The sequence below is a fragment of the Bos javanicus genome, chromosome 19 (assembly GCF_032452875.1).
Source record: "Bos javanicus breed banteng chromosome 19, ARS-OSU_banteng_1.0, whole genome shotgun sequence".
Classification (NCBI taxonomy): Eukaryota; Metazoa; Chordata; class Mammalia; order Artiodactyla; family Bovidae; genus Bos; species Bos javanicus.
The window spans coordinates 30,478,481-30,499,652 of NC_083886.1; the positions used below are offsets into that span (position 1 = coordinate 30,478,481).

At 51.4% G+C, this 21,172-nt stretch overlaps 2 protein-coding genes and 1 long non-coding RNA gene across 10 annotated transcripts in view; 1 reads left to right on the forward strand and 2 right to left on the reverse strand.

The window, feature by feature from the left end:
- Positions 1-1,729: 1,729 nt before the first annotated feature.
- Positions 1,730-9,625, reverse strand: RCVRN (recoverin). Its single transcript, XM_061391062.1, has 3 exons — positions 8,919-9,625; positions 5,260-5,371; positions 1,730-1,845 (listed from the first exon to the last, which is right to left on the reverse strand). The coding sequence occupies exons 1-3, from the start codon at positions 9,297-9,299 to the stop codon at positions 1,730-1,732; spliced, it is 609 nt and encodes a 202-aa protein (XP_061247046.1). The 5' UTR covers positions 9,300-9,625.
- On the forward strand, positions 1,750-3,273 carry LOC133232085 (uncharacterized). The gene is made up of 2 exons (XR_009731299.1): positions 1,750-1,835; positions 1,998-3,273. It is a non-coding gene; the product is annotated as an uncharacterized LOC133232085 (long non-coding RNA).
- A 4,643-nt stretch (positions 9,626-14,268) lies between the features above and the next one.
- The window catches only part of GAS7 (growth arrest specific 7), a 212,118-nt gene continuing 205,214 nt past the window's right edge, over positions 14,269-21,172 (reverse strand). For all 8 annotated transcript variants that reach the window (XM_061391065.1, XM_061391066.1, XM_061391071.1 and 5 more), the window contains one exon: positions 14,269-20,786. In XM_061391065.1, the coding sequence (XP_061247049.1) occupies positions 20,673-20,786 (114 nt within the window). In that variant the 3' untranslated portion in view covers positions 14,269-20,672. The remainder of the gene's footprint in view (positions 20,787-21,172) is intronic.

Below are 21,172 nucleotides of genomic sequence, written 5' to 3' on the forward strand. Positions count from 1 at the left end.
TAAAGCGAGGGTAATTCCCCCACACCAGCAGAGGGAGACTCCCCAGCCCCCGAGGGCTGCATACAGGTTGCTCAAGTGTCCGGAACATGTGCATATTTTTCTGACCTCGTCTTGGAACTTAAGGCTGAAGAATAAAAGAGCTTTCAAAACAACGAACACAATGATCTTGAGAACCCGCAGGTGGAGCTCCGAGGTGTCCCAGGCTCTGGAGCTCTGATAAGGGAGTGTGAGCCAATGGGCAGCACTGGGCTGGCTTCCACTCATTAGTGGACCCTAACCAAGCCACTTGCTGACTCTGTGGCTCCTTTTCCTTGCCCCTAAAAAGTAGGGGCTGCGGGGACATCTGTCTTCACCTTGCATTGGATCAGAGCTGAACTGGTCATCCTCCCCGAAACCAGCATCTCTCCCTGCTGTTTCCCACCTTGGTGGCTTCACCAGTGAAACCTATTGACATCACAATGAAAACCAGGTGAAAACCATTGAGGCATCTGGTGTAATCAAATGGATTACACTGGGCACCCAAGCCACAAACCTGGCTACTGACCATCCTTGCTCCTCCCTCTTCCCCTGAACCAGTCAGGTGGATCCTACTTTCTAAATATCTCCCAGCAGGTCGCGTTCTCTCCACCCCACTGCTGTTCCCCTGGCCCAGGCCACCTGGGCAATTATAGGAGTGTGATATCCAGGCCCCAGTCTTGCCTAATTTATTCCTATCCTGCGGGGGGTACCGGGGTAGTTCTCTTACAAACATAAATCCCTCCTACTTCCAACCCCACACAGCCCCCACTACCCCCATGGTGAACCCTAGGTCTTCCCCTGGCCTGCAGGGAAGTCCTTGCATGGTCTGGCCTCCCCCCGCCACCGCCTACTTTGGAAGCTTAACTCAGTTTGCTCTCCCCGCCTCCTCCCTCTGCTTTTGGGCTACACTGGCCTTCTCAGGGTCCTAGAACTTGAACTGCTCATACCCGACTCAGGGTCTCTAAGACACATCACTTTTCCACCCTCACATTTCCCCCACTCCAATCCCCTGGGTCTTAGTTGAAACGCCTCTTCATCCGGAACGTCTTCCCCATCCCTGAACAAGTCAGCCCCGCCTACTGTATCTTCCCACAATGCTTTGCGTGTCTCCATGGTAACCTCACCACCCCCGCCGGCTTCTTCAAGGTCTACGGTCCCCTCTGCACCCTGAGCCGTACCAGAACAGGGCCGTGTCTCTTTCCTGCAGCGCCACAGTCCCCACACCCTGGTCTGTGACTGCGACGGCGACACAGCCTTGTCCGTGAGGCTGAACCGACAGAAATATTTCCTTTTCCAGTCGGAGATTGACCAGTCAGCTGAGTGCCCGGCTCCTCTTGCATTTATTGGAACCTGCTTACCCAACAATCCACAAAGGAGCTTACATGGGGGCGGGGATATTTAGGGCTCCAGTGACCTATATTTAGGGCTCCTGTGACCTAATCCTGGAATTATTACGGAGGCCTGGGCTGGCGGGCTGGGGGGAGGGGAGGCGGGCTGGGGGGAGGGGAGGCGGGCAGTATAGTGGGCGGGACTTGGTGAATAGCTTAACGACACTTCCGTTTGGCAGGGAGGTGTGCAGGAGGGTTTAATGTGCTGTGGGTTGGAGGCCCTCCCGGCCCCGGGGGCGGTGTGTGTTTGTGTGCGTGCACATGTGTGCACAAGTGTGTTTATTTGAGAGGGGTGGGGAGGGAGGAGACCTGAGCAGTTGACATCAGGGTTTCTTTTCCTTCAGTTTCTCCTTCACTTTTTGAGGCTCGAATTGAATCAGTCGCAGAATTTCCTTATTGGCCAGGGTCCCTTCGATGAATTCTTTCTCTGTAAGTTTATCTGCAAGAGGAGAAAATAATACAGTCAGGATAGACTGTTTCCAGCTGCAATGAAGCTGATATTTGCAAGCATACCCAGAGTGGATGGCTCTATTATGAAAATACTGATCTCCTTGCCCCTGAGGACAACCCCACCCTCTAACTCTTTCCTAGGACCCCTGGACCTCCCGGTGAACCAACAATGAGAGGGTTGGTGACAGGCCCTGCAGGGTCTCCAGGAGGCTGGGCCAGTGCTGTATCTCTTCTGATTGGTTGGCGATCCTTTCCTAGGCATCTCTGCATCCCTAATCCTAAAGGAGATCAGTCCTGGGTGTTCATTGGAAGGACTGATGTTGAAGCTGAAACTCCAATACTTGACCACCTAATGCGAAGAGCTGACTCATTTGAAAAGACCCTGATGCTGGGAAAGATTGAGGGCAGGAGGAGAAGGGGACGACAGAGGATGAGATGGCTGAATGGGATCACCGACTTGATGGACATGGATTTGGGTGAACTCCAGGAATTGGTGATGGACAGGGAGGCCTGGTGTGCTGCGGTTCATGGAGTCGCAAAGAGTCGGACACGACTGAGCAACTGAACTGAACTGAACTGAATCTACCTCCCCCTTTGGGACAAGAAAGGGCTTTGCCCCAACTATTGAATTCAGTTCTCTCCAGTTAAATGCACTCACTAAGCCCTTCCTCTGTGCCACTGTATATGGGGCTGAGGTCATTGCAGGGGGCAGAGGGCAGGGTGTAACATGGAAGGGAGTGAGATAATGCCCCTGGCCTGGGGAACTGTTGGTCTGATGGGGAGACAGTCACCTGTAGAAATGACTCTGTGCTGTGCTGCGCTTAGTTGGTCAGTTGTGTCTGACTCTTTGCAACCTCATGGACTGTATGTAGCCTGCCAGGGTCCTCTGTCCATGGGGATTCTCCAGACAAGAATACTGGAGTGAGTTGCCATGCCCTCCTCCAGGGGATCTTCCCAACCCAGGGATCAAACCCAGGTCTCCTGCATTGCAGGTGGATTCTTTACTGTCTGAGCCATCTGGGAAGCCCAGAAATGACTCTGCTGCTGCTACTGCTGCTAAGTTGCTTCAGTCATGTCCGACTCTGTGCGACCCCATAGACGGCAGCCTACCAGGCTCCCCCGTCCCTGGGATTCTCCAGGCAAGAACACTGGAGTGGGTTGCCATTTCCTTCTCCAATGCATGAAAGTGAAAAGTGAAAGTGAAGTCGCTGAGTCGTGTCCGACTCCTAGCGACCCCATGGACTGCAGCCCACCAGGCCCCTCCATCCATGGGATTTTCCAGGCAAGAGTACTGGAGTGGGTTGCCATTGCCTTCTCCGAGAAATGACTCTAGAATGAGGCAAATGTTCCTCCCTGCTTATGGCGAGGCTCATAGTCCTGATGTACTAAATGCTCAATAAAGCTTGGCTTAGCTGAAGTGGGTTTCCATTGGCTTTTTATGTTCCAGGCCTTTTGAGTGACCTTAATCCTTCCTGGATTAGGATGCAGGTTCCTTGTGCAGGTCAGGGTGATGAAATGTGGGTTTTAAGGTCCCAGGTGCCCTATGAACCTCACTGATAGCTTGAAACTCCTACTCTCAGAAGCTGATTGTGGAGTGAAGCCTGGTCTTCAGATGGACCATGTGAAAACACAAGTCACCTGGCAGGAGTACCACTGCCTCCTGTGACATTCACTGGGGTCAATATTCAGGTCAGCAAGTAGCAGAACAAGGGATTCAGCACTTGCCAGACCCAGCAGGATGTCAAGATGGAGGTTAAAGAGCCAGAGGGGTGACATGCCACTGGGAGGCACCTGAAGCAGCCAGGAGAAGATGTTCAAAGGGGAGATGACGTCTGGGTGAGGAAAGGGAGGTACCTACCCTTCAACATTTAAGGAGGCTCTCACTTTCAGCATCGTATGGGCACAGGGCTGGCATCTGAGAAGGGGGGGTCTCCTTAAATCTTGTGCCAGGGCACCTCACATGCCTCACCCTAGTTCTGGCCCTAACGTCACAGATCTGGTTGCTAATCCACCTTCTCCCTGGACTGCAGATTAGTAGGGGCCTTCTTTAACATCCTCCATGGGTGTGTGACCTGGAACCCTGGTAAGAGACTCGCCCAGAGATCACAAACGGGCCGATACCAGCTCCTCAGATGTGTGTGGACCATGTAGTGTTTCATCAGTGGAGGCACTTCAGATTTTAAAAATCTCGATTGCTGGCTTCTCTTTAAAAAAAAAAAGCAGACGATGAGGCCCCAACGGCTCTGTATTCCTATGTGGTAACAATTGACCAGAGGCCATAAAACCAGGCAGGCCCTCATGCCCCAGTGTTTGCCAGTCCCTATTGCTTCATTGGGCCACTGTCCACTTCTCTCACGTTCATCGTCCCGGCCCCATTGGTCATTCGAGTTTGCAGTCCCCATCTGACACCAACCCCTCTCCTGTGTCCTTCCCGAGCTGGACATGGGCTTCAGGCACCAGCAGCCCCCACCGCCCAGTTCTGGAATCCATCACCGCTCGGTACAAGCTCACACTCCCCATTGGCTGCTCTCAGCCAGACTGAACAGGGGAGGGAGCCAAGACAGGTCAGCTCCTGGCAGAAGGGGGCCCGAGGACACACCCTCAGCTTCACCAAGACTTTCTTAGCCCAGCCCTGCAGTTTAAGACTTCTCTTGCATCTGCCCATAAGCCGTTCATCTGCTTTGCAGTCTGATGGCCTTCCCAGCCTCCTGAATATCTCTCCTCATTTACCCTCATAGCACCCCCCACCCCCATCAATCTCGAGATTGAATTGAAATCTAATTCCATCTGATGGTGCTTGGGGGTTGGGAGGGGGGACCCAAACTAATGTCCTAAAGTAACACCATATAAATTGAGATCCCGCTTACTTGGGATGCCATGCTAATTCTGAAGTGAGCTTTACCCCATCCCAGCCATGCAGAAGGCTACTTGTTTGGTTTAAACAAGTAAACCAAAGTGTCCTAAAATAACAACACAAAACTGGGCACTCCATTCAAAAAGAAAGCAGTATGCTTGCAAAGCCTCAAAACTTGTCATTTGTATACAAAATGATGGGCTGTTGTCTTGATTTTTCACTCTTTCTTCAAAGTGGGTTAACTCTGTCCAAACAAAAGATGCTTTTTTTTCTTCCAAAGCACCCCATCATTTACAGCCTATGTTTGCCCCCAGAGAATCTTAGGCAGTGGTGGAGTTTTATGAGCAGTGGGAGGTGGTGACATTTTTAGTCAGTTCCAGAAGGGCCCACAACTGTCTGTTGACCATTCTTCTGCTGACCACCTCGCAGTGGGAGGAGGGGTCCTCCGTCCCACCTGGTCTCTGGACTGGGTAGGGTCAATCTCACTGGGGTCTCTAGGACATAGCCCGGGACGGTGAAATCAAGAGCTGGGAAGGAGAAGTCACTCACCATCATCCTTCTTGCCAAAGAATCCCCAGATCTTCTCTGCTCGCTTTTCCGGAGTGTTCTCGTCTTCTGGGAGACGCTTTGTGTCCTCAGGGCTGATCATTTTGAAGATAGCCTGCACCGAATTGAGGGGGAGCACTGGTCAGAAGTGATTCTGGGGGAACCCACATGGCTTGAGCAGGACGCTGAGGTTAAAATGCAGATGCCCAGGCCCCCCAACCCATTGGCCCCGACTGAATCCTCCCTAGTTCCTGAGAGTGGGAGGAGTCATCTGTACTTTTAAGAAGGGGAAGGGAATGCGGGGGAGGGGTGAGGATGACTTTCCCTTCTTATTTTGTCCCTTTCTGCACAGTCTGAATTTCCTGACCATGCAGACATATTACTTTCATTGTATTAAAAAATGAAAATAAGAAATAAAAGGCTTCCTGAAGGCTGCATTTTGAAAACTGGTACCTTTAACCTCACTGCCCAGAAGTGCATCAGACGGCTTTTTCTGAATCCAAGTGGTACTTTGGTTGCCTAGCAGGCTGGCCTATGGTGTGTGTGTGCTAAGTCACTTCAGTTGTGTCCGACTCTTTGCGACCCCATTAACTATAGCCTGCCAGGCTCCTCTGTCCATGGGATTCTCCAGACAAGAATACTGGAGTGGGTTGCCATGCCCTCCTCCAGGGGATCTTCCCGATCCAGGGATCGAACCTGTGTCTCTTACATCTCCTGCATTGGCAGACAGGTTTTTCAGCAGCAGTGTCACATGGATTGCTTATGGTAATAAGGGCTAATGTTTGTGCCCTTTTCTAAGTGTCTTTACATGTAAACTCATGACAGCTTTATGAGGTGGGTGTTATTGGCCCATTTCACAGATGGAGAAACTGAATCAGCTGACTTGCTAGAATTCAGCCAACCAGAAGCAGAAAACTGGAGATTCTAACCCTGGCAAGTTTGGTTCTAGAACCTCTGTGCTTGCATCTCATGCTATTCCTAGAATGTCTTGGAGAGCATGGTAGGGGCTGGGTAAGGCCTCTGGAAGCTCCTTCTTTACCCCTCTGCTTAGGGAGGGTAAAGTTCAAGGGTCCTTGTCACTTCCCTCTACTCTAGCTAATACAGGAGCTGAGTAGACAATGTCCAGCAAAGCAGGAAGTGCCTTCCGACATGTGGTCAGGGAAAGGGACAGGGTAGTCTTGATGTGCCCTTTCAGCTCCAGGTTACTAGGATTCCAGGAGGCTGGCCAGACCCAGAGTGGATGCTCAAGGTTGTGGCTCCCCCATCTTGAGTGTCCCAGTTTGCGACCTAAGTGTTGGGACTTGGACGCTGTGGAGACACCAGGGAACCAGCTGGGCAGGGGCAGTAATGCCCATGGAATTAACCTGGAGGGAAGAGCAGTGGCTTTAGAAACTCCTTTCAGCTCCCTGTGCTGCAGCAAGAGAAGCAAGGGAGTCAAAACCCGCAGCTGAGGCAGCTGCCTCACTGACAGTGCTCAGAGCCCCGAGGTACCCGGCACTGAAGTAAGGGCTTCCTTAAGTTCCTGAGCCAGGGACCCATGGGCAGGTCGGAAGGCTAAAGGCTGAGAGTGACTGGCTGCCCATCACCCTGCTTCTAAAACCAAGGGCACACTGTCAGGGCCTCCAGGAACGGACTGAGAAAGAACCATTACATCCTCACCCTTGGGGGTGGGAGGTTCTGTGGTTTTCTGGACGCCCAGCTTGGTGGTGGTACATCAGAACCCTCAACAGATGACCGACTCCCAGGCCACTTACCTTGGACATGGTGAATAGCAGAGGCTTGGCACGCTCTTGCATAGCCTCACCTGTGGACGTGCCCTTCTCTCTCTGCCTCCCCACACCTCCCACCCTCTCCTTCCTCCTTCCCTTCCCCTCTACCCCTTCATCTTCTTCCTCCTCCTTTCTCTGAAGAATCACCAACTCAGAGGCCTCTGCTGGGCTTGGCATCCTTTAGGTAGTTCTGAGGAGGTGGTCCCTGCCACAGGCCACCTGTCAATCCAGGGAGCTTGCTCTGCAGGCCCCACCCAGAGACCAGTGAGGTTTCTACACACACCTGCCCCTAACAGGAGGCCCAAGAAGGAGTCGCTGACCACAGCTGCATCCTTGACTGTTTTATCTACGGTTTTGCCTAATAAAGGTGGAAGAATTGGGTGAATGAAAGTGGGATTACAAATGCCTCAAAAATTATATAAAAGATGAAAAATATTCTCTCTTTACAGGAGTGGGATTAGAGAAAGAAAGCAAGTGACATGGGTGGGGGTAGGGGGAAAATTCAATAAAATGATACTGAATGAAGGGAAAAAATGATATAATAGGGAAGAAATAGAAGTATCCTCGTTATCCAAAAATACAGGAACAGTTAAATAATTTTATGACATGTCTATAAGATGGAATTCTAAGCAGCTGTTAAAAACAATTGGATATTGAAAATATTCATAGTAAAATAGTGGCTGAAGAAAAGTATGATAAAACTATATGTGTATATGTCCTAATTCTAAAGTTGTTTTTAAATATATAGATAAAAGACTGGAAAGATACATGCCTATTTGTTGACAGTAGTTTTCTCTGGATGATGAAAGTAAAGGCAATTTGCATTTTCTTTTGCATAGGTTTATAAATTGCATGCATTTTATATTAAATAAAACTACTTTTCAAACACCTAAAAATCTTGGCAGATGATCTGATCCTGGGCCAACATATTTGAAACATGTTATGTCTCTAAAATGACTCGAAAGGGACATCCTTGGCTGTCCAGTTGTTAGGACTCGGGGCTTTCACTGCAGTGGCGATGGCCCCTGGTTCAATCCCTGTTTGGGGAAGTAAGATCCCAAAAGCCACAGGACCAAAATAAAATAAACATAAATACATAAATATATTGGGTTGGCCGAAAAGTTCGTTAGGGTTTGTCCATAAGATCTTATGAAAGGGACTTCCCTGGTGGTCCAGTGGCTAAGATTTTTGGGCTCCCAGTGCTGGGGGTGGGGTTGGTGTTCTACCCCTGGTCAGGGAACTAGACCTCATGTGCCTCAACTAAGACCCCCCCCCCCCCGCCCCCTGGAGCCAAAAAAAAAAAAAGAATCTGAGTGTGTCCTATTGGAGGTTCTGAAGGATGTTTTATTATTTTTAACACCTACTTATTTATTTATATTTTCTTAACTGCACTGCACAGCAGGTGGGATCTTATTTCCCTGACCAGGGATGGAAACCGTACCCCTCGCATTGGAATCACTGGACAACCAGGGAAGTCCCTGAAGAACGCTTTAATGAAGAAAGGAAGAATGATGGGAGGGAAAGAAGGAAATGGTAAAGGTAAATAATAGAAAATACCCAGATTCTTCTTCTCTAGGAGGAAAATGAAGCTGTGGGAATGTGCCCTGTGCTGTGCTTAGTCACTCAGTCGTGTCTGACTCTTTGCAACCCCATGGACTGTGGCCAGCCAGGCTCCTCTGTCTATGGGGATTCTCCAGGCAAGAATACTGTCCAGCCCTCTATTAATATTGATTTGTTGGAGACTCCTCCTGACCACGTTCTCAGAGTCACTGAGTCACCAACCTCGGGTGTCCACTCCCTCCTCCCTGCCAGGCCCCCGTGAGGAATTAGTAGCAGCCCAATTCCTCGAGACCCCCATCCCTCTCAGCCGGAGATGAGGAGGCTGACACTGACCGTGACAATCTCCAGCACCTCGTTCTTGCTGATGGTCCCATTGCCATCCACGTCATAGAGGGAGAAGGCCCACTCCAGCTTCTGGTTGGTCTTGCCCGCGCTGGTCATGTGTAGGGCAATGACATACTCCTTGAAGTCCAAGGTGCCATCGCTGTTGGCATCAAAGCTGCGGAACACGTGCTGGGCATAGGCCTTGGGGTCGGCCTCGGGGAAGAACTTGGAGTAGATGGTCTGGAACTCCTGCCGGGTGATCCGGCCACTGGGGCACTCCTTCAGGAAGGACTGGTACCAGGAGCTCAGCTCCTCCTCCGTGAACTTGGTGTTCAGCTGCAGCTCCTCCAGGATCTCCTTGGACAGGGCCCCACTCTTGCTGTTCCCCATGGGTGAGGTGGTGTGGGCCCGGCCGGGCTATCACTGCTGGGTGGATGGGAGCAATGGGGTCTCCTGGCTGCCGGGCTTGGTGCCGCAGGAGACAGTCGCACCCTGAGATGCTGATGGATTAGGCGGATTTGTGGCCGGGTCACCCCAGTACTTGGAGGGAGGAGGGGCCTGGAGCTTGCGGTTAGGGGAGGGAGGCGAGCTCCCAGAAGCCCCCTGAGATTAAAATAAAGAGCTGACAGCAGGAGGTCAATCCATCTTGGCCTTCTGGGAGGCCGGGACAGTAGATCAGAATCTTGAGACCTGAGGCCTCACCTAGGCCCCGCGGCCATCCCTACCTCACCCCCCACCGCTAGCTCTAGCTCTCTAAGAGCAAGGATGCTCCCTGCCTGTCTTCCGTTGCCCTAACTCTGAGAGTCTCTGCGGCAGGGGTGGTCCTATGATGCTGGGTTAGGAGTCAGGCTCTGGAACCAGCACAGGTTCAAACCTTAGCTTTGCAATTTACTAGCCGTGTGACCCTCTGGCGCATTTCTTTTTCTTTCATTTTTTTAAAAATTGGAGTATAATTGATTTACAATGCTGCGTTAGTTTCTGCTGTACAGTAGCGTGTGTCATCTGTAAGTGTACATACATCCCCTCCCTCTCAAGCCTCCCTCGCACCGCCCTCCCCCGTCCCACCCCTCTAGCTCATCACAGAGCACCGAGCTGAGCTCCCTGACCTATACAGCGGCTTCAGGCATGTTTCTTAACCTGTCTCTGCCTAGAGTTCTCTTCTAATCTTTCACCTCCCTCATGGTTTTCCTTAAATGTTGCCTTCTCAGTAACAGCAGCACCCCCATCCCAACCACCAGCAAGCCCCAACTGTTTATCCTGCGTGGTTGTTCTTCCTCTCGAGCACACCTTCTGACTTAGTGTTTATTTATTCCACGTGCTGCCTGGGATGGCATCAGAATGAAAGCACCGTGAAGGCAGGGATTCTGTTTTGTTCCCCACTGCATTTCCTTTGCATGAAGGGTACCTGCCAGCTTTGGGCCCTCAGTGACCATTCCTTGACTAAATGGGCATCGTAATAGCATCGCTGTTACTGTAAGCCTGAAATGAGTTAATATGTGCAGTGCATTTACGATAGAGCTGGGCGGTAGTAAGAGCCGAACACATGTTGAAAGTGAAAAGTGAAAGTGAAAGTTGCTCAGTCATGTCCAATTCTTTACGACCCCATGGACAGTCCATGGAATTCTCCAGGCCAGAATACTGGAGTGGGTAGCCTTTCCTTTCTCCAGGGGATCTTCCCAACCTAGGGATCAAACCCAGGTCTCCCATATTGCAGGTGGATTCTTTACCAGTTGAGCCACAAGGGAAGCCCAAGAACACTGGAGTGGGTAGCCTATCCCTTCTCCAGGGGATCTTCCCAATACAGGAATCAAACCAGGGTCTCCCACATTGCAGATGGATTCTTTACCAACTGAGCTATCAAGGAAGCCCTGAACACATGTTACCTTTTGCCAATATTCTTCTGTGACAGGGATCAAGAACTGCACTGCGAACAGAGGCCAGGCCAGCATGTGGAGTGTGTGAGTGAAGCCAGGGAATTAGGAAGGCAATACGGAGTGGTGAGGCCTATGTCCCACATGGCAGGGGCTGCCTCCATTAGAATGTAGTCAGATGGGATTATGGCCTGGTGTTACTAGACTTTTTGGTAACCCAAGAGAAATCAGAAATCAGATTTCCAGATGCAATTTCCAAACTGTGGGAGTGATTTCCAATTTTTTCAACAACATGGTGTGGGATAAATACAACTTACCTGTGGCTTGATTTCAGCTGTATATCGTTGGTTGGCAACCAAGCCTGGTGCCAGGAGCTGGAAGACAGTAGTATGTGCTTGCTGAGTGAATGAATGGACAAGAAGGAGCTCTGCCAGGGGAGGCTTCCACCCCTGTGGTCAGCTCAGTACCCAGTGTGGGCCTCAGGGAAGAGCCCTCATGAGTAGGCTTGTACCTGAAATCTCAACACCCGAAGGAGAGGCCACTGGTGCCCTTGCTTGGCTGAGCATCACACCTGGAACCCCAGAATCGCCATCTAGAATGGGAGAGAAGTCTCGGCTTTACCCAGGGGTGGTTACTACAAAGGGCTTTGTAGGGGGCGCTGGTGGTAAAGAACCCGCCTGCCAATGTAGGAGGCACAGGAGATGTGGGTTGGATCCCTGGGTTGAGAAGATCCCCTGAAGGAAGAAATGGCCACCCCCTCCAGTGTTCTTGCCTGGAGCATCTCATGGACAGAGGAGCCTGGCCGGCCACAGTCCGTAGGGCCACACAGAGTCAGACACAACTGAAGCAGCCTGGCACGCACACACAGTAACTGCAAAGAATAAAGCGCATAACTGCAAAGAATAAAGCGCACAGTGTGCAGGCAGGTGACTTAGGGTTTGTATCCTATTTCATAAGAGGCTAATGGCAGGTCCCTGCTGCTGGGAGAAAGACATCCACCAGCCCCCGCTAATGTTATGCAGGAAGGACCCGGAAGTTCAGGCTCAGGTGTGCTGACCCACTCCTCCTCGTCGCCCCACCCACTGAGGGTCCAGAGTGCTTCTCAGGAGGCCTTAATGTTAGATGTGTGTGTGTCTGTGTACTTACTATTTTTTCCATCAGTTTTTGATAGCATAGTCTTTCTTAAAAGGAGTGGTTTCTCCTTTTCTAGGCTTTCACTAGCCCGCAGCAAGGCATTTGTTCTCAAGAGCAGCTAGAAATAGGACAGTCATCAAACAAACAAAACCCAAGCCCTGAAAATGAAGTCAGACGCCTCCACCCTTGCCTCTGAACCTGGTGTGCGAGGATTAGAAGTGCTTCCTGGGTGTCCACACCGAGCCTGCAGGTGAGACAAGGCCAATGTCACAGGAAGAAACCAAGCTCTCGTTCTCAAGGAGTGAGCAGAGTGGGCAAGAAGCTGTGTTTCTCAAGGTGAGGAGCTGGGTTGCCATGACAACAAAGAGGCTGTGGGCCAGGAGACAGGACCCCGTGTTAACACGGAAGGCAGCCAGAGCCCCCAGCCCCTCTGCCCCTCTCAAGAGCAAGGAGCAGGTGCTGCCCACACTCTTCAGGTTGCTGTGCCCAGGAGGGCCCGACCGTGGGAGGGGACCACAGGCAGCTGTGTCGATGCTGAGAGAGGGGTCATGACCTGGAGGTTTGTTTGAAAACCTGCGTAAACATCTTCTATCAGAGGGAGAGTTTATGTTCCTTAGCCAAACAAGTTGTTGGAGATGATGTATTGTGAGGGGATTTGTTAAGTCTAAGCTGGGGCCATAAACTGTCCCCGAGCCCCAAAGACCACTTGGGGAGAAGCCCTCGTCTCTGGCCAGTGCATCTGTTTGTGTCTCCCCCTCCCAGCCTGGCCTTGACTGAAAGACACACACTCTTCCCAGAGGCTGGCCCTGTCCTCTCCCTAAGCTGGGAGCCCCGTAGCCCCGGTCCCCCTCCCCCACCTTCCCTTGCTGTGAGCAGAAGGACAAGAGAGCCCTTTGACCCTGGTCTGGAAGCAGAGGGGAAAGAGGGCTCAGAGAGGGTGAGTGGGAGGCAGAGAATGGGAGGAACGCCTCTCCCATGGCTGTCTCCATCATGGTAAACAGCAGTCTGTCCTTTTGGTTGCCTGGACCAAAATCCTTGGAGTCATCTCCTGTGCCCCTCTTTCTGTCACACCCCACTTTCGAGCCACTCCAAACTGGCTCGAAACCACGTTGGTTCCACTTTCAAAGCACTTCCAGAATCTGACCGTTCTCCCCACCTCCTTGTGGCCACCCCTGCAGGCACCGTCCCCTGTCCCTGCATTCTGGCTGCCCTGCTCCCCTTTTCCTACAGTGAGCTCTCCAGCAAGGAAATCAGGCTGTGCGCCCTCAGCTTGGATGGACCCCAGAGCAAAATCACAGGCTTTCCAAAGCCTGCAAAGCTCTGCAGAAGCTGCCTCCTCCCCGTCACTGTGTCTGCTCCAGCCAACTGGCCTTAATGAGGTGCCTCCAGCCTTTAACAGGGCCACCTCCTCTGCCTGGAATGTTCTCCCTTCCAGCTACCTGCTGGGCTCCCTCCCAGGTGTCCTTGACTTTGGTCAAATGCCACCTTCTCAATGAGGCCACTCCAATCACCCTATTTCATGTTGCCACTTACCCACCATCAGCCTGAAACCCTCCCCCTGCCCTTTTGTCGTAACACCTATCATTTTCTACATACACTCTATATACCATTTTGTTAGCCTGTCTCTTTCTGCTGGAAAATAAGTTCCAAGGTGAAGATTCTTGATCTGTTCCCATCACCAATGTGTTCCCAGTACTGAGAGCAGTATTTGGTATTCTGTGCGTGCGTGCTAAGTCATTTCAGCCGTGTCTGACTCTTTGTGACCCTACGGACTGTAGCCCACCAGGCTCCTCTGTCCATGGGATTCTCCAGGCAAGAATACTGGAGTGGATTGCCATGCTGTTCTCCAGGGGAGCTTCCCGACCCAGGGATCAAACTCCTGTCTCATATTAAGTTTCCTGCATTTCGCAGGTGAGTTCTTTACCACTAGCACCACCTGGAAAGACCCTGGCATACAGTGGTGTTCACTAATTATTGCATGGATGGGTGGATGGGATGGATGGGTGGAGAAAGGAAATAATAGCCAGGAGCCCCTTGTGTTCATAGGGACAGAAGGCTCCAGGGAAGGGGACTGGGGCCAAGGGTTTGGTCTGGCAGCATGATACCCATTGGGGTGGGGGAGGCTCAATGCCCACATGCTCGTTGTCCCTCTGCTAAGTCATTGGGGGTAAAATGATCACCCAGCTCGGGAAGGACACTGAGCCCATTTGTGCAAAGAAGAGTGTGGGAGCCCTCCAGGAAAGAGGGTCGCCCAGTGGGACGACATGGTGTCTCTGGACAGTTTATTTTACACAGGACGAAATCTAAGCATCTCAAGTGTACACACAGAGCCAAAGGAGGAAAAAATGAGAGCATTTAACTTCCTGAAAATGCTTTATAATAATGCAGAACAATTATATAGAGCAAACGCCTTCAAAATTTAAACATTTAATTTTTCAGCATTAATACACACGAATGCTATTACGGGGGTGGGGTTGGAAGGGCGGATTATAGCCTCTGTAGGGATCAGAGTTTCAACAGTGTTACTTATAAATTATAGTACATCAACTTTATTTACCGATCTAGGCAGCCAGGGGATGGAAGGATATACAACGTGGAATAAACACATTCATACCGGGATGAGGAATGCTGGAGGAGACACAGCTTTTTAACATTAAAAATGTATAAAGTATTTAGCAAAAGTTACAGAAAACAGAGCAAACAAGCAAGTTTATTTTGTTAGAAAATCCCGTTTTCATGGGGTTTGCTGATGTGCTCCTGTCTGTGAAGGGGCTTGTTCCTGCCCCATCGTCCCCTTCCTAAGGGAAGGGCAGAGATACCGATTTGGGGCCCCGTCCCCAAGGATGGCATGTGTCCCTTTGAATGACTGTCCCTGGGTCCACACGGCTGCCTGGAGGCCCCTGTCCCAAGAGCTGGTCTCTTGCTGCATGCAATGCCAGTTGAAGAGCACTTCCACTCGACGGACAACAAACGCCCAGGTCCCGGGAGAGGATGTGACAATGACAGGTTATGGGACGAATGAGAGCAGAGTGGGGCCAGTCTGGTGCTCTTGCCCTGGCTCATTATGCTTTCCTTCCTCATCACCACGTCACACCGTCCCCATCAGAGTACCCATGTGCCTGACCCTCTGCCTCCCACCACTGCAAGCCCGTTAGGGATGCCCCATCACACATAAAGGGTCAAGTCCCCTGAACAGCACAGAGATCCAAAGGCATCACAGCCCCTCTCCCTCGGAGACACCTTCCAACAAGGTCCCCCAGTAGCCATGCCCCAGCATCTAGAAGGTTCAGGGGAAACAGAACATTGGTTTTTGTCACCTTAGTCTCACCAAGCCAGGAAAGAGGGGTTGGGTCCCCCACCTTCACAAAGGGCCCGATAGAAATTACTCCAGTGGGGGTGGGGTGGAGTGGGGAAGATGTTGAGAGCCCCCAGGCCCCCCTCCCCCAGAAAAAAGAGGCATCCTGGCAGCGGGGGATCCTGTGTTGTGGGCTCCACAGCCCACACCGTCACCTGGCTGGACCCAAGGATGTCTTCTGTTGGCTGGGAGAGGTACCTGGTTGCTTTCCGGGGCTCAGCTTTCACTGAGCAGGGCACAATCAGGACGTAGCTGGAGGCGTCCTTACTTTGGGGATCTTGGCCAGAGCTGACCAGCATCAGCAGTTCGGTGTGGTTTTCTCTCTGCCACCACCCAGGAGGGTGCAGGCATAGATCAGGTAAGCAAGGCTAGGGCGCTGACAAGGACCTTAAGGGAGGGGGCTCTGACACCATGCCTGTTTTTGCTCCTTGGAAGTGACCCTCGGGATATGGTGTCAAACATCAGTGGATGAAAGGTAATGGCTTCTGCTTTCTTTAGGAGTCCGAGGAGGAGGAAGTACCTCATTCTCAACAGCTCATGAAACTGTAAGTTTTTGTGTCTAAAAATCTTTTTAGATTTCTCAGCACCCGGGGCCCCCTCTCATGAAGGTGTGAGGTGACAGCATGCACAGCTGTGCCGAGCGGACCCAGATTAGGTATGACGTGTGCATTGGGCACAAAACTGGAAATGAGAACGGAAGGAGACAGAATGCAGCAGCTGGAGGAGGCCTGGGAGAATGTTCTAGAATAAACACCTTCAGTTTGCAGGTGAAGGAAGATCCAGAGAAAGGTGGTGCTGAGCCCATGGCCAGCCCCCTGCTTTCTCACCCACACCCTCTCCACCCACCTCCCACACCCCTGAACTCTCACCAAATGGCAGGGACTGGGCGAGGTGAAGGGAGGGTCCCAAGGAGCAAGTGGATCTACCAGCTGAGATACCAGCTTCAGGGGGCAGCAGAGACCCTGTCCGCCATCCCCGCCTCCATCCCCAGCAGCTCTCTGCATTGTGAAAAACTTAAGTGTTAGATGCCCCCCAAACTAAAATGACTCAAAAAAAGCCAAGTGTAAGTCCCAAGAACCACTGGATGCAGCTGGCTGGAAGTAGCTGTGCAAACAAGCTCAAGACTCCAGGTCAGGAGCTTCCAGGAAGACAACTTGTGTTTTTAAGAGCAAGGAAGCAGTGGGGTACACCCATTCAATGGACGGCTACTGGGCATTGCAGGGAACAAGCTAGTGACATCCTACGACAAGGTGACTCAGAGGCATCAACCTGAGCGAGGAGGCCAGACTCAAAGGCTTCTGCCTATTTCTATGACACACTATAGAAGGCAGATCTGCAGGGTCAGAAAATCCATCAGTGGTTGCCAGGTGCTGGGGCTGGGAAGAGTTGATGGACATCAAAGGAGCATGAGGGGATGTTTTTGGAGTGATGGAAATATTGTGTTGATCTCAGCAGTGGTTACTAGACCGTGTCAAAGTGTTAGTTGCTCAGTCGTGTCCAACTCTTTGTGACCCCATGGACCCCATGTGTCCGCCAGGGTCCTCTGTCCATGGGATTCTCCAGGCAAGAATACTGGAGTGGGTAGCCATTCCCTTCTCCAGGGGACCTTCCTGATCCAGGGACTGAACCCGGGTCTCCTGCATTCCTGGCAGATTCTTTACCATCTGAGCTACCAGGGAAGCCCCATAAGACTGTGTAAGTTTGTCAAAATTCATTGAACTGTATCCTTCAAAAGGGTGAATTTTCTTGTACGCTCATGAACCCCCAATTTCGAATGTCAAATATCTCAATAAACTTGGAAAAAAAGGCAGTGGGACAGGAAGGTTTATGGAAATAATGGTATGCTGGCTAAGGAAGTGTGCTTCTGATCTGTGCCCCACTTAACACTGGTCCAGGAACTTTCCCTATCTACATAATCACCAGTAGGTCTGCAGAATCCTGTATAAATTCTCCTTGTCAAGGCCATTCACCATTGGAAGTAAAATCACTTAAACAAGCCGAGGTCTTTGATGTCCTTGGAATCTTATGGCTTGCATTTCCAAGAAGGGACTTTGGCTCTGCCAAGATTTCTTTGCTTCCATCTCCTAATCTAGTAATTGATTGGTTTCCACAAAGGGAATACAAACCCCTGGTTCCTGAGTATACACAGGGTTTTTCTATTTGCTTCAGTTGTTAATCAGCCTCAGTGAGGGAAGAAGTGTTTCCCCCTCAAAGAAATCCAACCCACCCTTCCCTGCTCCCCAGCTGACACAGGTGTTGGGTAGATTAAAAGGAGACCCAAGGTGCTCCCATGGGAAGAACCTCAGGTCACCCATCCCTGTGGGTCAGCTGGCCAGTGCTTTCCAACGCTGATCAGAAGCAATAGAAAAAAAAAAAAAAGAGAGAGAGGGACAAGCAGCTTATCCTGGAGGTTGTCTTGGTAACTGTTTGTCTTAGATTCTATTCTAAAAATCAGGCTTTCACAGATGAAACAAAGTGCATCCGTGTCTCCTAGGTAGAAGGGGCTCACCTGTTCTCAGAAATGGAACAGTGGATGTGCTCACGAATAACCTGGAGTCATTCACCCTGAAAAAAGCCAAGCATATCCTCTTATAACCTAAATACCCAAACCCAAACCAACCATGAGGACAGAGCACCACTCTGAAGATGACTCTCAGACATGACTTCCTCCCAACCATAGGGACAGAGGCCTGTACTCTCAACTTCAGCCCTGCTCGTGATTCGCTATTCAGTTCACAGCTCTCACTGGCTGGCCTTGGGCTTCATGCTTCCTCTGTGTAAAGCAAGAATTATTTAAAACAAACAAATCTCTCAAATTTGAGCTGGATGTGAGCTGTGAGGGTCTAGTGACCCCATGATCGTACTCTTGGTACTCTCTGGTTCTTCCGTCCTTGGGTAAATGCCACACGGCTTATTACAGGCTAGCAGTAGGTTAAACGTGGAAGAGGTGCAAGGCTCTCATTTCCCAGAAAGGTCTGAAAACATGCGCTTGTCCCCATGGAGAACAGAAGGGCTGGGGGATGGGGCGGAGTTCCTGGCTGGTATGCAGCTATGGCTGCAGTACTGTATAATACCTGGCTTGCCCCAAGTGTCTGCTGATTAGATGAGTGAATGAGAATCAGTGAATGAATGAAGAGCTATCAGTACAACAGAGGGTATCTCTGCAAACCCAGACTCTGCAGAGAGTATCTGTAGGTGAATGCCAAGGTTACTCATCTGCAAGACCCTTGGGGAAAAGACGAGTCTACGCAAAAGAACAGATCATTGGTTTCCCTGATGACAGATAGGGCTATATCTTGTTCCTAGATCTTTGCATACTGCCCAGGCTTAGCTAAATGCTTGATGAATGAATAAAGGAGGGAAGAAAAAAGGAAAAGAAGTATATGGGGGTGCCTAACGAGACTGAGGGAAAAGGGGGAAAGCATGACTTCAGAAAATAGACTGGCCTACATGAGGCCAACTCAGGCTACCCTGAAAGAGGCGAGAGCCCCAGGGAATAACAGAAGACTCGGGAATCCTCAGATGGGGATGAGAAAACAAAATCAATGAGCCACATCACACATGAACGTATCTATGTTAACAAGGCTATTGGCTTTGAATGTTGGAAATTAGTTGAATCCACAAATTAGTTGACTAAGCCACGAAGCAGTTACTACTAGCACCAATCTTTTTTTTTTTTTTTTTAATCAAGAAACCAAGAAATGATAGCCCCAAATGGGCAGCTGGTGTCACAGCCCAACCCCAGACGAGGAGGAGTGGTTCTCCACACCAGACACAGATCTGTCCTGGCGGCCTGCATGTTAGTGAAGGCCTTCACACTGACCTTTCTGGTTGGGATGTTTTGAGAAGAAAAGTGGCAAAGCTTGGTTTGCTTTAGGATATTCAGCATCTTTCTACTATCACTACGAGGGCGCCATACTGACTCAGAGAAAGGGGTACCAAGAGATACAAGAAAAACGAGTCATCAGTTACCAGCCTGGACGATGGAGAGAGAAAGACCAGTGAGTTATCCTCTTAGATGGCTGCCCTTATGAGACATGAGTCCTGTGAACCCAAAGTAATCAATGGGAAAAGTGAAGAAACACGGGTTCTTAGGGTGTGGGCTCCAGGCTAGAATGTGCCCCTTGCAAGCTGTCTGACCTCCTCCAGCCCTATTCTGCTTCCAGTCCCCTCAAGCCAATTCTCAAGATTTAGTATGTAAGCGAGAAAGTGATGAGTGAGGACCCGGTGGCTTCCCAGTCAGCTCAGACCAGGCTTTCCAGGGAAAAAGGAGATGGCAAAAGGGCAAGGGGGCACCAGCCCCAAGCAGGGGCTGCAGGTGGGGCTTGGGAACGTGCAGAAGGGGCTGAGAGGCCAAGGTACCCGACTGCCTGGATGGTGACATGTACTGTGGCCACGACAGTCTGCAATGCCTGCGTGGTGCCCGCCAATGAGAGCCACACACGGAACGGCAGTCCCAACTCCACCGTGCACAGGCACATAGAACCACCTGCGAGGTGACAGAGACTTGTCCCAACCCCTCCCTGACGTGAGACTGACTCAGCTCCCTGGGATGGGCGAGGGTGGAGGAGGGGGCTTCCCCGAGGAAGCGGCTGCAGGTTGGGTGGACTGGGATGTCTGGAAAGAGCACGTGACATGGATGCCTGATCTAACAGGCACACGATTCACTGCTCCAACTTGGGGTGAATTTGCTGAATGAGGTAGTTTCATCCTGACCTCTCCAGGCAGGGTCAGTCTGGGAAAACTGGAGCCAGACCTTCTTCCCAAGACTCCCATTGGTGAAAACTAGCAGAGAAGAGCCAGGATGTAGGCCCTCAGAATATTCAAGGCCCTCAGAATATTCAAGGGGGGAAAAAAAAATCAAGAGGGAGGGCTGCTGCAAAGGATTCTGGGTGCGGGCTGCTGTGCTGAACGGTGGCCTTCTCTCCATGACTCTGATCCTGACACTTGGCTTGGAGACGGAGACCTCCCTCCCCTGCCCCTCCAAAGGCCTGGAGACAAGGAGGTCAGTTGGAAGAAGGGCCGTTGGGCTTCCAGGGGCATGAGCATGGGACACAACTGCTCTGGGTGGGGAGGGGACCCCTCTGGTACTCAACAGGGACCACAAAGTTCCAGTCTCGGTTTATCCTTGGAGTGGCAAGCGCAGCACGGGACTCAGGGGGCTTCAGCCTCAGAGACAAGGGCAGGGCTGTGGATCCATCTTCTCGGCCTGGGAACACCGGGGAGCTCCCTGTGGGGCCATCTGGGCCGCCCTTCTGGCATCACTGTCCCCTCTCCTCAGTGGACCAGGAGAGCAGGGGGAGGGCAGTGCCACTCCCGACAGCAGGCCCCCCCGGCGGGAGCGCCACCTCCTCTCCGTGGGACCCCCAACCCCTCCTCGGTAGGACCCCCCGGGCCGTGCGTCTATATCTCCATGTCCACGGGGCGGATGTTGCCCGTCTTGTGCTCTCTGACCCACAGCTCCCTGTCTTTGGCTGGGTCCACTTTTCGAAGCAGTTGGTCCACAGGCTCGACTGTCTGCAAGGGATGGAGAAAGAGGACACAGTTGGAGGCAGAGGTGGAGTCAGGGGCGTATCCTCTGAGCTACGCCACTCACACCCTTGCACCCGACACAGCAGCTCCTCTAGAGCATTGTGGGGTCCCAGGGAGGCCTGTGTGAGGGACAGACCTGGGGGCTGGGAGAACCAGGGGTGGGGAGATGCAGAGCTCTGGCCTCTGCTCTTCTTCCCCTCATACACATGACCCTCCAGACCACAGGGTGGGTGAAAGGGCAGGTGGGCTCAAGAGTCTATGACCCGTTCCTCTTTTCACGTGTCCCCCCGTTTACCACCTGAAAACAGGTTTATTGAACTTTAGCTTGAGAGGTTTTGAATAGCTCCAGCATTGTAAGAAATCCAACAGAG